Raw genomic sequence first — 15,965 nt, 5'->3', positions numbered from 1 at the left:
CAGCTCTCCTTTTTGTTGGATAACACTACATGCTGTTAGCAAGGGCATTGGAGATTATGATTATTAAAATATGGTCGAGCTGACAAATTACCAAGTGTAATATTCAAAATAATCCCAGGCACCTAACAGCAGCGAAATGGATTGATCGTTCTGGGGAACATTGCTTTGTCAGCTGTCAAGGTAATAGGGGTGATAAAATGACCCTCATAATACCATTTTGCGGCTCCCAGTTTGGAAACTACTGTATTAGATTAGAAGGTGTGCAAGACCTACTTGAATCATTGATTCTGCCCCACCTCCTTACTCCAAATCCGTCAGACTGGAAAACAAATCTGGAAATGCCTCTGTGACCTCATTTGATACAACCTTCACGGGTCTGTCGTGTTTTACTAATGTCAACCCAAAAATACGTCCACAAAGGTTGTGAAAAGTAGGTCGCTTGACAGCTTTTTTTGGATCTGGGAAATAAATATGTCTTTTTAAACGGCTGTCTCCTCCTCCACCTCCTATTAGACAGGCACACTTATTTCCCCAAGAACCCCTGTTCCATTTTAATTGGTTTTTGTATCAAACTGGGTCACTCAAGCCCGAGAAACCAATCCTATTTTTGGTCTTGCATTTAAAAGAAAAGGAGCAAAGTGAACAAGAGATTATTTTTCAAAATGTGTTTATTGGTCATATACAAAATAAAGTAAGCTGTATATCAACAAACATACAGTATGTACATCAATAACTTAGACACCTCTGACTGTAAATTAAATAGTTCATTTGATGGTTATATATGAATACATATTACTTATCTACAGATTGCAAAAAAAGTACAATAATTTAGTAAATAAATACTTACAATTTAATGGACTTATTTTTTTCATACAAAGCACTGTGATATAATTTATTACACCCCTTTAGAAACAGACATAAAACCAGGACAGATTATTATTATTAATTAACCATATTCATAAAAACGCACTACTTTTATATAGCTCACAATTCTCACTTTAGACTTTGAAGCAAAGATGACTTTATTCTTAAGCTATTAAGAGTTACTGGAGATCAGATACTGTATACTGTACGTGGCTGAGATAAATAAGACAAGCCGTCTAAAGATCTGCCACCCAAGAGAATGTCCTTTTGTTTTAAATATAATTCTACCAAAACAATGCAGACTGCAGAGGTACACGCAATAGTGCAGGTAACACATTTCAAATATTGACAATTACTCAGGTTTCATCTGTGTTTGAGGGGAGGGGTTACTTTAAGAGTTTACTCACAGCATAAAAAAAAATAAATAAATAAATAAATCACTTTTCACTACGACTATATCCAGTTGGTCTAGCAGCAAAACAGAACGTTTTCAATTTAAAATGAAACATGAACGACAAATACTGTACGATGACTTTGAAATGCAGTGAGCAACCCCAGCCCCTCCCCCAATTAAAATAGGGTGCCAAAAAAAAAAAAAACTTTCCATTTTAAAACCTCTTTCCTTCCTGCACAATGCATAACCAGTGATAGTGGTTTTTTTTTCTTCTTTTAAAGACTTTTAACCTAGAAGTTCACTTGATAAGGTGTTGAACTACAGTTTTTTTCCACTGGCTGTTGCAAAGCTGGGCTGGAACCCCAGTCAAAACCGCAAAGAGGAAAACAGACCATTCTGCACAAAATCACCACCAACCTCCTGACACCAAGAATTACACCCAGGCAAAAGGCGAGGACATTTTCTGACATGCAAATATACTGTCAGTATTGTGGGTGAATAGGTGTGCAATAGTGCACTGAAAACAGATTGAAATAACTCTCCAGTGCAAAGTTCACTTCTTTCTAAGTGCAATGGGGGGGGGGGGGGGGATAAAATAAAGTTTAAAACCTTGAAAGAAAAGCAATACTCAAATATCTTTAATAAATAAATAAATAAATCTAACTGGAAGCACTTATTAGTATGCAAGGTCAGATCACGTTTGGGATCACAAAAGGTAACTGGGTAACACCAAGAACTGAAAAAGTACACATGGAAGTACACAGATTTTACAATTAGCAGTCATTTATTGCTGAATGGTCTGTATTGTATGGATTCTGAAATCTTGTGAAGGAAGGAAACAGTTAGGTTAACACAGCATTTACAGATCCAATAAGAATCATATAGATAGACAGAAAGAGATAAATCGATAGACAGATGGATCGATTGACAGATAGATAGCACTCTGTATAAAACTATTTACTTTGTCACTTCACAACAAGACGACCCACAGTTTAGTGCTATTGCCTCTCACTGCAGTCCATTACGTTGCATATTTAAAAAGGTTCACTTTCACAACAGTCACCACGACGTACACATGTACGCAACACGGTCTCCAGAAGAGAACACGAAAGACACAAAGCGCTTGCTGCAAGCACTTCAACCCTTTACACATTGTTCAGAGGGAATCACAACAGAATCTCCACAGCAAGAGAGAGAACGTTCACACTGAAACAAAGCAACACAGAGAAATAGGAAAGACATCAGGAGAACACCTTCACAGAATTAATGGAAGAAAATCGACTTTTAACTGGTGTCCTTATGCAAGAGAATAAAGAAATGCTTTAGGGGAAGGGTTTCCAGTGTTTTGTACAGCTATGGCTAAATGTTTTGCATTACCCTATTCAATTAACTAATTCTGCTTCATAAAGTCGTATTAAACCTGCTGAATAATGTTACATTAACATATTGAATTACATAGCGCTTTGTAGTTTTCCATATACTTTATGAAAAATGTGACAAAATACTGTACTACTATTATGGCTTCTGGTAGACTTTTGCAATATCATTTTGAAGTATCTGTGAATTCAAATGAAATATCTAAATTATGTTCACATAGTTTTTTTTATTATTATTATTTTTCAATCCTAAAGTTCTAGGTGATGCAAAACTTTTGGCCATAGCTGTAGCTTTTCGGACAAACAAGTCAGTTCTGAAAGGTCTAGGGTTAGAAGTACAAAATAAGTATATTTAAAATGAATTTCCACTGCGAATCATCTTTTAGTTTCTTGCAGTTGAATTCACAAATCTGTTCACAAACTGCTGGGTGTAAAGGAGGCTTGCTCGCTTTCTTTTCTGAGCAATTGCACTCATAAAAACTCTTGCCTTGCCTTTTCCTAACCAAAAAACTTTCACAGAAACTTTTAAATGGGTGGATATGATTAGACAACGGCTGTGGTGTCGGTATACAGCCATGCGGGTTAATATGAGGCAATATGAGTTGCACCCACAGGCTTTAACCTCAGTCGCTAGTTTGTGAAGACAATTTGAAAAAAATGTTTTTTTTGTTTTTGTATTTTTGGGGTTTTTTTGCAGTCTGCAAACACTAGGCCTTTAACTAACTTTTAAAATTAGGGTAAGAATGTTTGTCGATTCTATCCCCGAACCTACTACTGAACGCCTGCACAGGACCAGAGTAACAGCTCCAACAAGTCAAGTCTGGATTTGGTTTTTTGCTTTTTAAAAATTCTTCCCTTTATAAAACTTGGATCAGCTGTAGAAGTACAGTATGTTAAAGTTTGATGTTCCCATTCAAGTTCATATTAATTTGATGAATGCTTTATTTTTAAATGGGCACTGCTTGTTTATTAGCTCTTAACTATTAGCATGTTAAGAAATGTTGTTCGGTAAAATATAATATATAGTAAAATTTTCCTAAACTAATAAAAGTACTTTAAAAAATGCATTAAAAAGCTTTTAAACCCATTTCTCTCATATTGTCACAGCATATTTGTAAGCTAGTTAGCAGTTAATAAACACAGAAAGTGCCCATTGAAACAAAGAGTTATCCATGGAATTCATTAATAGCTCTGTAGCAAAATGACTAGTATTAATGCTTGCAAGTGCTGTAATTGATTAGAACTTTATAAAAGCCTACAATAGTTTTGCTGCAATGCACTGACAACTACTTAAGTGTTACCTAAATAAACCATACATATTTAAGGCTCCAGTCAATGCAATGTGTTGTTCAAAGGCAACTATTCACAACTACAGTACTGTAACATTATTCTGGCTAAACATTATTTCTATGAATCAGTTTAATACCTGTACAACAACTGTTTTTACTAAGTGCAAGAATTTTTTTTTTTTTTTTATCAATTTGAGGCAGAATTCCCGTGTAAATCAGCAGCAGCTAAGGCTGGCTGAATGTGTAAAACAGGCTTTGCTGTCTTTAGTTTCTGGTCCTTTATTAGACGACAGCAGCTTAGGATCTGCGAGCAGCGAGTTTCTGTCCTAACCATGTATTACTCAGTACAAGAGTAGCACACCCCTGGCATTAAAATATGCATTAAATATATCAGAAAAATATACAAAAAAAAACAAACAAATAAAACACATCACGAAAATAACTTAAAACAAAAGACAGCAGCACATTATTTTCACCTTCAGACCCCCACGTTTATGCTGAGCAGCTCTCAGGATCAACAGGAATGGCTAATGAAGCAGAAGACACATTCTAAAGAGCAGGCTTCCCGAATGCCTAGGAAGCTGCACTCCATTTCGAGTTATTTGGGAAAAACGTGTGCATTTCCACAGTGTGTCTCTTATATAAAGATCAGGCTAAGCCTCTCCTTGTTTCTATGTCAACGCACACAACACACCACACGACAGGCACGCAGAAACCCTCGGGGTTCATTAAAGCGTGAACACGCGGTGAGCAGAAACGATCTTTCAATACCAAACCAAGAATAAAATGGAGAAACTGGCCTGTTTTTACATGAGGAGGAAGCTGCAATAGTAGACAGGCATCAAGGTTCTCCCATCTGACCGTTTCACAGAAGGAATTCTTCTACACAAACAGAACATTTACCAGTTGATGCACTGGCCAACCGATGATTTCTATTGATCAACTAATTATAGGGTGTTGCCAGCTGACCAAAAAGTACAAGAAAGCATTCCTAACACAAAGAGGTGGTGGTCTGAAAGCTTTAAAGTGCCGTTTACATCACAAGTAATCAAAGTAATAAAAAGGAAGTACAGCATCACATCCATATAGTGAACAATACTGTCACCTTGTCACTTAAACATCACGTCACGCTGCATCACGGTACGCGCCTAGCCACTAGGAAAAGCTATCGACTTCAATAATAAGCCACTTTTGGTACAATTGCAAAAAAGGATATCAAACAAGTTTTTTTTTTGTTTTTTTTGTTTTTTTTTTCATTTTATACATAATGCAAGATACGCTCTATGTATTTATAAAAATCAACTTGAACGCGGACAAAGATCCTTTGAATACAGAAACAACAACGACTTTTTATAATAAAGTTTGTGTGAATACAATTTGTCTATTTATGTGGTCAGCTAGTCCCCCGTTTAATTAAAAACAAAAAAAATAAAAAAGTTGTCTCATTTAGAAAGTGACTGGGTCTGTCTCTTGAAGTAATTGTGTAGCTATTAATAAACAACAGCTTTACAGCAAAATTATTTCTTTTCGTTGTGATGATTAAGACAGTACCAACATATTATATACGTTTGATATATAAAACAGTCCCAAGATATGCCCACCATAGTGGGCAAGGGGAAATTGTTGTCTGAGAATCCAAGTAGGTTGTCACCAACCTATCTAGACGGATCAACAGGGTATCATGTTTGGGGGAATTAGATAACAGAAGCAAACCTAAATCCACTATTGCATTTGCAATATTTCTTATATCACAACTTGAAACCACCCAACCTCAGCATGGGAACAAAAATGCACAATGTTTTAGTTTTTTTTTTTTTTTTGGCTAAAGAAAGGACTATCCAATCACATACATTGGTCATATCAACTAATATCTCTACCACTGTTCTGATACTGTACAACGCTGAAATATGTGAACACTTACAGCTTTTTTTTTTTTTTTTTTGCAATTTGTTTGGTCAGTGCAAAATATTAGGCACACATTTATATATTAAAAAAATATATATAATGAAAAAAGTTTTGGTTCACCTTCAGTCCTCCTTCAAACAGACTAGATTGAATTGCTTTGAACTTTAAGCCAATTGCATAACTATGGTCAGCTGTGCTTACAAAAGCATCAACATTATTTTCAGTTCTCTCCATGTTTCACACAGTCACTGTATGCAAAATTGAGATTTGTTCCGACATGCAAAAATAGAAAAACATGAAGATTTTTTAGAAGAAGAAGAAGAAGAAGAGAAGACGATGACACTGGGCTAACAAATTTACAAAAAAAGTATTACAATCGTTTTGGACCCATGCTAACCACAAACAACTTCAATACAGTTGATGTTTTGTTTTGTTTTCAGTTCTACTAATCCAGTGCTGGTTTCAGCATGGTTTGCTGGATCAGATTTTAATTTCCAATCTGTTAAACCCAGCCAAGATGCCACATGATGTTATCTGCTTACACACCAGGAAGCCTGGAGGAGAATGGATCTGCCTCAGGGTGGCACAGTATGGCAGTGGCTGGGCTTCAATAATCCAGGCAGTTGCCAGTCCCCAGCTCTAACCAGCCCACCGAACTCAACCACTGCCACAAGGAGGTTTGTACGGGTGGTGTAAAATTAAAAAAAAAAACAAACAAAAAAAAAAAAACAATATGTGCTCAATTATGATGCACTGACCAGCCTTGTTCTCCCAAACACTGCCCTCAAGCCCTGCCATATACTAAGACCTGGCGCCTGTTTTTGACTTGACTATTGTGATGACGCTGGTGGTGGCCACTTTGCCGGGGATGAGGGGCCCGATGACGGAGGCAATGGGTCCCCGGGAGGGGGCCACGGGGCTGCGGGCGACTGTCCTGGCGAAGTTCTGCAAGGCTTCGTATTTGGAGCGCAGGGCATCGAGCTCCTCCTTCATGCTGGCGTTCTCCGAGGCCAGCTTCTCTACTTCCTGCTGTAGCTCCGCCTTCTGCTTCTCCAGTTCCTCCTTCTGCGTGACCCGCTTGACCCGGCAGCTGGCCGCGTAGCCGCGGTTTTTGAGCGTGCGCCGCCGCTGCTTCAGCTGCATGATCTCCTCTTTGGTCAGGCCGCGCAGGTGCTGGTTCAGCTCCCGCACTGACATCGTCACCAGCTCCTCGTCCGTCAGGCTCGTGCCATTCTCCCCGGGCTCCCTTTTCACCTGGGAAAACAAGATGTTACTCCACATCTCAACGCAGCACATCCTGGTTAATCATCTGGAAAATAAACTGATCAATCCTCTTTTAATTTTTCAATAAAGGCAATCTGATGTTCCACCGCTAAAACTCAGCAAGCTGCCCAGCTACACCAAGTCTTCCCATGTATCAGGAGCTTAATGAAATGTTGCATATTCATTATAACACCCCCAGACAGTAACCTAAAGATGACTGCCCCCACACAAGATGACTGCTGCGTGTGGTGAGCACATAACCATCCAACTGCTAGAATATTTATTGCATTTGTTTCTTTCCCCTCCTGGTATCCTATTTCAGACACGTATAGATTAGCATTATGTTTTTATCAATATAATCTGCTTCAAGACCATTAATTCATTACCATACCTTTAAGGCCTTGTTTCCCTTGTTGACGGTCGTCATACCACGAGACCCTGTTCTGACAACGCAGGTCTGAAAAAAAACAAGAGAGAGAACAATCAGAGGACACTGCAATACAGCAGGCTAATGCACCAGGTTCGACTCCAGTTCAGGTCACAAGTGAAAGGAATTTGGTGGATTTAAACAAGCCAGTGCAATTTGGTACAACTGTCAGGGAGTGCTCAGGTCAGCATTGAGGTGTACTGTACGAGTGGGAAGCTCTCATGATGTGCATGATTGCAGCCAGTGGCATTGTACCTCATCTGTCATGAGCATTACAGTACACAAATCTAATACCTCTGTCTGCATTCATAGCCGATAGCTTCATACAGCCCCACCACAAGATTGCTACACTTGCATTAAGATCATCTTGCTAATTGTCTTATTCCTTCTTCCAAGACAATGACTTCATCCAGAGTAATGTTTTAAACAAAAAAACATCTTCAAAGCAAATTACACCCCGTTGACGAAATGTTGACAGCCACCCCACTTGTTTCCTTTCAGGTGTGGAACAGCTCTTAACTTGTCCGCAGGCACGCATGCCGAGGATACAGCTTTACCAGTAAACCGCACTCGGCCCTACTGCCATAGCGCGATTTTAAACAGCGAGCCAATTTGAATGAATACATCAGAAATTGTCCAAATACATACTGTAAAAAGAAGTTGCAGTTAATTTCTCAATGTAAGACATTGAAAGTAAAAGACAACAGCCTCCAGTTTCCTGTTTCCGGCAGGCTCCTTAGGTGGTACCGCGGGTTTCTTAACCATTTCCAGTTCTATGAGAAGAAGAAAAAAAAACACACACTATTCCTTATTTAGTATCCATTATCATACCTCTAACCTCCTGTTTCACCACATACAGAATGGAACATGGCCCCTAACAGAGGGGTCCTGTTCTTTAAGTTTATATACAGAAAAAAAAAAAAAAACACAAGTCTGTAGCAACTGAAACAACATCCTGAAAATATATATTTACGCATTGTGAGAGCTTCACAGTGTGCTGCGCCTGATTTGTGCGTTTTTCAGTATAAATGGTCAACAGACCAGATGTCTGGATGGGACCATGAGTTGCTGCTGTCTGGGACCAGTAATTATTAGAGGCCAGGATAGCTGCCAGCCCTGATGCCTCAAACTGTATGCATCAGCAGTTTATTGGGTGCCTCCAGCAGATTCTCTCACCTACTGCTTTTTAAGTACTGTAAACTTGGTTTAAAAATGGACAGTGGTCCCTCCTGGTCACTGCAGTGCTGAAATACAGTCAGTGAGTATGGAGAACCTCCTTAAAAAAATGCAGATTGACACTACTCAATACTCTATTGTATTTCATCACACTGTAGGTGTGTTTTAACCCTGGACTGATCAGGGCACGTTCCCCTATGTATGTAATGCCTGGATATATATATATATATATATATATATATATATATATATATATATATATATATAGATATATATATATATATATATATATATATATATATATATATATATATATAGATATATATAGATATATATATATATATATATATATATATATATATATGCTGTAGTTTTGTTCATTATAATACAAAAGGTTTGTCTGCTTGACTTGGTTTCGCAATAGTTCAGCCTGAAATTGGTCAGTAATTAGTACCTGGATTATCTTCTTTTCTGCAATTATGTATCTTAAACAGCAATATTGGTTCAATCTTATAAATGAACAATTCTGTGCTGTGACTGAGCAGGGATCATGGGATCCAGTCATGCTGAGATTCTTAATGTCCTCCAACGAGACTCAGCACAATCTCATAGTACACCACACACAGTGACAATATCCCTGCCAAGACTAGCTGCACTATACTCACTGTAACAACAGAAAAACACGTGTTTAAATCTCAAACTTCTAAATAATAATAAACCTTACCCAAGAACCACGACTCTCAGAACCTGTAAAGTCTATTGTATAGAATAAATTAAAACGTGTTTATGCAAAGTAATTGACTTGCTTGAAAATGATTCACAATGTACTTCAAAAACTGTGAGCAGATAAAATGAACAGTAACACTTTTGACACAGGGAAATTAGCACTTTACTCAGCAACAATAAAGGACAAATATGAACCACAGTAGTAACCCTGTAGTTCAAGAATGCATCTATAAACTTGTTATAAAAGAAAACAGTACCATATTAACCATAAACTAACAATTACAGATAACATCAACAATGTTATAAAACATGTAGCCCAACTAAGGCATATATTAGAATACTGTATGACGTGAAGCTTATGGGTCATTGCAGAATGATTGTAATAAACTGTTTTTCCTTGTTAAGAATTGTTCTATAAATGGGTCACTTCTGGCTTGTAAAACTGGATAGGATCAAAGCCCACAACTGCATAGGCACACTGATGAAGGCACAAGCCAAAATGTTTGGTCTACTTGTTAAAACCCACAGCGTCCACAGTTACCCTCTGATAGGATACTGTACTGTACATGTGAGAATAGTTTGGTAGCTTGTTTGGAAAGTAGAAACACAGATTGCTAAAAAAAACAAAATAGGGAAGATGCACTGCCAATCACTACAATACAAATACAGAAAGGCAGCTTTGATTGCTTTATAATTTGTGCACAGTGCAGTAAGTGCATTTTCACTCCTCCTGTTAAGGGCTGCAATGTAGGTATTTGTTTCAGTTTTGGATAATTGCAACTCAAATCGAGATTAATCTCTATAGAGATGCTGTGCCATCTGTGCTCAATAAGACTGTGCATGAAAATGTACCAACCGTACCTGTTAAAGACTATTTAATAATCACTCGATTACAGCAACCACTAAACTTCAATTAAGCCAGAGAACATCCTTCTGTTTTTTATTTCATATTGCAAAAAATAGACATTGACTTTCATTTAGCTTTTTCTGCCCACTCGTTCCTTTGGGTTTTAATTGAAAGCATTAAGCACAACCATGAAGGTAGTATGACTAATCCTGCCACCCACAGCAAACAAGGAGGTGGGCAGAACAGTTCACACATTTTCCAAATGCTACTTTTCTATAGCAGTCTGTAGGGTGGGCATGTAAAATAAAAATGTTGTTCCATTGCATCACAAACTAAGCCCCTCATCCCCTCTCAGTACTTGACCGAAAAGAAACCCCACCTCTACCAGCCTTCCTAAAAAAAATTACATTTAGACTCTGAGGGCCAAGAAAAAAATGAAGAAAACTAAGCAAAACAAATCCGTTCGGCCTTGGTGTTTCCAGGGAACTCAATTTTATTTCCCTCGAGTATCTTTTCAGTGCCTTATTCAAAAGGCTTCTTGTGTGTAAATAAGCAAGAATAATGAGGATTCGTCGTCCTAATTGACAGCCCAGCAGCCACACACGATCATTTCTCATGCCAGCAGGTCCTATATTGCGACATCACTGCTGACAACTTCACTCTTAATATTCAAGTCGGAAGGACCAGCAAGGAAAAGTCCCCTTACACAGCATAGCTGAATTGTCTGCGGTAAGTGGTTTGGCCTCTTTGCGTATGCTTAGCAGGGGAAGTGGGACTGCGTGAGAGTAGCATCTTTTTGCAAGCGCAGACTGAATTTTTATGAATCGCCTGGAAGATTGCTGACTTCTCCTGGAACAATCATCACACCCACAGAAATTTAAAAAAAGCAGCCAAAAAAAAAAAAAAAAAAGTGCTGAGTGTGAACACAAAGGAGCAGCAAAGAAAAAAAATGCCAATAATGCATCCTCAACACATTTCCAGGAGCTTAAAAAAAAAAACAGAAAAAGAAAAACTCTGAGCCCAGCAATGACTGAGACCACATCTCCAATTAGAAAGTTCTCAACTTGAGCTAACATGAGTGAGATTCCTATCACTCCACCCTGAGAAGGATATAAAAGAGCTGATCAGACTAGTTTCCCTATGCCTCGTTTTACACCTTACAGAAGCCATCCTTTGTAGCTATCTGTTAAAATGCAATGAGGCTGTCAGGCACAGTTCAGATTTGCTAATTAACGACATGATTATTTAACTGAACTCCAGTGCAATGTGCGTCTCCTGTGTTGAACATTTAAATCACTATTTACTGTCGGGCTATCAGTTAAGCCTTCAAATAGCAATCAATTAACTGGGAACACAAAACCGAATTGTTCGAATAAATATCAATATGCTTGTCTGGCAGAAATACTGTAAATAGCAAGGCAGGGTGTTCGTGCAGTTTCGATGATAAACTTTAATAATGTTATTAACTATGCGTGTTCCAAAAATGTAATCATCGAATCGATTATCCAGTGTGTATATCGATGTATATAATAAGGAATGGAATTGATTTAGATTTAATCGTAGCAGCCCTAATTTACTTGCATGTGTGAGGGGTTGTAATTACTAAACACAAAACTTTCCAGTAAGGTGTTGGAGGTATTTTCACTTTCCCAATTGCATTTTTTTTTGTTTTTTTGGCTTTCTACTATTGATTTGGCTACTTAGTGGAAACTTAGTGCCACAAACAGTGTGCAGTATCCTTTCTTATGTACAGCTAGAATCATATTGCGACACAAAAAAGAACTTTTCAGAGTGTCAAAACTTTATTCATCATGGGCGATTACAAGCATCTTTTAAATAGGGTTTCAAAAGTAGAAATGAACTCAACTGTTCAATTCTAAGGCTACTAAATGCCAAGCGTGGCTCACTTGTAATATCACATTACAGCATCCCTTACAAGAACACAATGCGGTGCAGAATCTTACAGGAGAAAACAAAGGGAATTAATTAAAAAAAAAAAGCTTTAATTAGATGTGTGCTATAAATGTACAGCGTTGGTGCGACTGTTATAATGTGTGTCTGAACTGGACTTAAAAACAGAGTCAAATAACTGACCCCCAAAACCCTACAAATACCAATTCCTTGAGAAATCAACGAAGCAACAGGAAAGAAACAGGACACCAGAACGATAGGCTCTGATGGGCAGGCAGTCACTCGATTAGATGTATTGAGACTCAACACTGAACTCTTCCCCCTTAGGTGGCGGCCCCTTTTAGGGCAGGCAGTTTGTGGAATATTAATGCAAATTTTTTTTTTTAAAAAAAAAGGTTTCTAACAATTTTACTAAACAGCAGGTTGCACTGGCTGGCTGGGGGGTCCCTGTTTGCTCTATAGGTTTCTAAGCAGGAAGGTGTTAATTCTGGTTCAGACGAGACTGGGTTAAGTATTAGAGCAAGCATTTTTACGATCACAGCCTAGCTCTTCGTGCATGGAGTGAATCATTTCAGAATTCCGGTCATCAGCATTTGCTATATATTGTTTTATAGTCAATTAGCAATTAGACATCTGAAGCAGCAGCCAAACTGCTAATGTAGAGTTCTGCACCCTATTTACATAGACACAGCCTTTACCACAGATAACAGCCAAGCTTTTAAATACTAATTTAGAGGAGAATAACTGTTAAGATGTTTTTCACTTTGGGTGCTAAATCTGTGTATCAAGCCGAATGTCCTAACATTAGCAAAAAAGATGCAGAGTCGGTGGATTCAAATAGCTTTTACTGCCAGGTTTCTCCAGAGAGGGCTTTTAAGGTTAATTTGGTCCCCTGGTGCAGTGATAATCAGGGGGATAAGATAACTAAATCATCTTTTTATTTTCCCCTCTGGGGTCAGTAAAAACTTTGCCGTGGATTCCACTACCCAAGCAAAATAAACAAACATAATGGCAAACATTTAAAATGGGTAACTTGCTGACCAGCACAGTGCTGTGATTTGGAATTAAGGTCCATAATTAAATCATAAGTTTGGAGGAGAATGGAGTTCAATTAGGTACAGTAAGCCTCTGTCTGTGGTCAGATACAGAAACACAGATCGAGTTCTTATCCTGTCTGTGCTTCCCTGGACCCGCCCATTATGGAGGCCCAACGCTTGGGAACTGTGTTCTATTTTGGGCATGGGAGCACTGGATTGGAGCCCAGACACCAACAGGGATGCCCAATTCATTAAACAGCGATTAATCCACATGAAGAGATCAATCATAAAAGGATAAGAGCTCATAAAAGGATCACATTTCTCATGATCATGAGATTTACAGACTGCAATACATTTCACTGCATTGCACCCCCTTCCTCAACCTAATTCCAGTCCCATGACTGCTTTCTGCACAATTAACCTTGTTACAGTATCTCCAGATTGGCACAGTATAGACTATCAATGTGTTAACAGAAAGAAGACAACAAATAAATGCTGAAGTCAGACAGAGAACAAAAAAAAAACAACATTTTAAAGATTACTCTAGAATCCTCACTCAAATGTATTTAAATGAATCGTGTCACTGGAAGCAGTTTTACAAGTGCTTAAGAATGACAAGCCTGGGTGCTTCAATACCTGGTGTATTCTTCTGGGGATTGGTTATACAATCGCTTGCTTTTGTTTCATCAATGCTTTGGGTTCAGTTTATAAATTAAAAAATGCATTTGTTCTTGAGATGAAAAGCATGCATACTGCATGCATCCCTAGTAATGATCGCTCTCCCAAGAAGAACTTTCTAAGTTCAAAATGTTCAAAAGGCACTACAGTATAACAGATGTCTGCACATGTATTTAATTTCAAGAGCACTTGAGGAATGTTTAAACAGCCAGAAATTGCAATCCTGGGTAGACAAATACCAAGCTGTCAGGCAGTTACTGTATCTTGACAGGCGTCTATTTCATCATGGAGCTGGAAATAACTGGTAAGGTTACTATGAATCTAGCCCCATACCACACAATTCCTTTGATTTTTTTTTTTTTTAGGTCAGCTCAACTCACACTGAATTTTGTATTTTTTTGCAAACAATTTCCTTTACAACTCTATCAAATAGAAAAAAAAACTCAATACACTATTAAAAAAATGTGTTCCAGTGCATTTAAAAACTGCTGAATTATTTCACAGATTTGGTGGCACACAAATGCAATATAATATAATACAATACACTGCGCAATTATGCTGTCTTGTCATCGGTGAGTTTCTTCACTAAGTTCAAACGATCTCATAGAAAAAAACGCGTTACTGGAATACAGAATACCTGGTCGTGATGCGAATTCTCGGCCATCTCAGAAGAGGTGTCTTTAATAACATCGATCCCTTCACAGTCTAGACAAGAGCAGTCCGCCAGTTCTTAATAATATATCTCTAGTAGTATTGCATTCGCTTTTGTATCGCTTTTGTACGGTTCCATCCTGATGAATCAGCATATGAATCTGCCCAGCTGTAAATGTACACTACACATTTCTCCACAGTAGTGTATTTAGCCTTTCAGAACGCGCACATAACCTTACTCTCAACATAGATTGGGATTCCCTCGTACCATATTTTGAAGAATAAGCATATCCCAAAACACTGGCAGTGCCTGCACAATACTGACAGTGCCCGTGCTGCATGTCTAATGACCCCGTGCCTGATGAATCAGCATGTCTGCTCCTGCCTGCACTCTCACACACATCGGCATACACACGCACACACATAGCGCAGACATACACAGGCAGCGGCGAGGAGAAGTGAAGGCGTGCACGCTCAGCAAAATAACACAGCCCCCTTAAATGTGCGGCTGGTGTTCGAAAAATAACCCCCTATTTTCACTCACCACACTCTGGGGAGACCCTATGCCCAGCGCCTTTGGTCTGAGATTTAGTATTTAAAGGTGCGACGTCTATATTTCGGGGTAATTTGTAAAATCCAGTTCTTCGCCTTCTCCTTGTTGATCGCTTTCTCTTGTGCCGGAGCCAGACGTCATATGATGTTTGGTCACGCGGTTTCATTCATGAAGGATCTACGCAACTGGCAAAAAGACTTAAAGGGCCACGGCGCACATATTTCTGTCGAACCACATTCTCCTACACATTGCAAAACAGGGTCTTAAAGGGCCAGCACCGACCTGTGCATACCTTAACATTACAACATAAATGCGTTTAACAAAACAGAAGCCGATAGGTCTTTAACATGTTCTTTAGTGACTTTATCAAAATAAATAAATGCATACATTAATAATAATAATAATAATAATAATAATAATAATAATAATAATAATAATAATAATAATAAAACTCGTGTCCTGGCGTTGTTTTAGTTTGAACTGATCACGGAGAAGGGGGTGTGAGTGCCACGTGGTTATTCATGGAATTTGCTGTGCTGGTCTTTAGTTTTGCTCTTTTTTGATATCATTTTGACTCTTGAACTACATATTTGAATTGTTTGTGAATGTCGCAGTTGGCTGTTGCAAGTCTATACAATTCACCAAACAACACCAATATTATTATTATTATTATTATTATTATTATTATTATTATTATTATTATTATTATTATTATATGCAGTATTTATGTCATCCTCATAAAATATTTGAAGCTTAATTGTTTTATAATGTCCATGGGGCACAGCAAAGGAGAAAAAAATATTTCATGTTTCTGTCGTAAATGCAGTGGGGAAGAGGAGAACAGAAAGAACCCAGGAAATACCGCGAC

General features: G+C 38.2%; 1 protein-coding gene across 3 annotated transcripts; it reads right to left on the bottom strand.

The window, feature by feature from the left end:
- Nucleotides 1-1,895: 1,895 nt before the first annotated feature.
- Nucleotides 1,896-15,306, bottom strand: LOC117423060 (transcription factor MafG). 3 transcript variants are annotated; one of them, XM_058989833.1, is made up of 4 exons: nt 15,089-15,306; nt 8,167-8,291; nt 7,483-7,548; nt 1,896-7,082 (listed from the first exon to the last, which is right to left on the bottom strand). In XM_058989833.1, the coding sequence occupies exons 3-4, from the start codon at nt 7,516-7,518 to the stop codon at nt 6,630-6,632; spliced, it is 489 nt and encodes a 162-aa protein (XP_058845816.1). In that variant the 5' UTR covers nt 7,519-7,548; nt 8,167-8,291; nt 15,089-15,306; the 3' UTR covers nt 1,896-6,629. The 3 variants fall into 3 exon arrangements, with proteins under 3 accessions (XP_058845816.1, XP_033894343.1, XP_033894341.1); XM_034038452.3 differs by lacking the exon at nt 8,167-8,291; XM_034038450.3 differs by lacking the exons at nt 8,167-8,291; nt 15,089-15,306 and adding an exon at nt 14,531-15,054.
- Nucleotides 15,307-15,965: the final 659 nt, after the last annotated feature.

Source organism: Acipenser ruthenus, chromosome 17, assembly GCF_902713425.1.
Source record: "Acipenser ruthenus chromosome 17, fAciRut3.2 maternal haplotype, whole genome shotgun sequence".
NCBI classification, from domain to species: domain Eukaryota; kingdom Metazoa; phylum Chordata; class Actinopteri; order Acipenseriformes; family Acipenseridae; genus Acipenser; species Acipenser ruthenus.
This window is presented reverse-complemented; position numbering and strand designations above follow the sequence as displayed.

What these genes read in the sequence shown, in the direction of transcription:
- LOC117423060 (XM_034038450.3), bottom strand. Translation starts at nt 14,557, where the DNA reads ATGGCCGAGAATTCGCATCACGACCAG. An exon ending in AGAATTCGCATCACGACCAG is followed by an intron (nt 7,549 to 14,530) that starts GTATTCTGTATT and finishes GTTTTTTTTCAG; the next exon opens with ACCTGCGTTGTCAGAACAGG. An exon ending in AGGGAAACAAGGCCTTAAAG is followed by an intron (nt 7,083 to 7,482) that starts GTATGGTAATGA and finishes TTGTTTTCCCAG; the next exon opens with GTGAAAAGGGAGCCCGGGGA.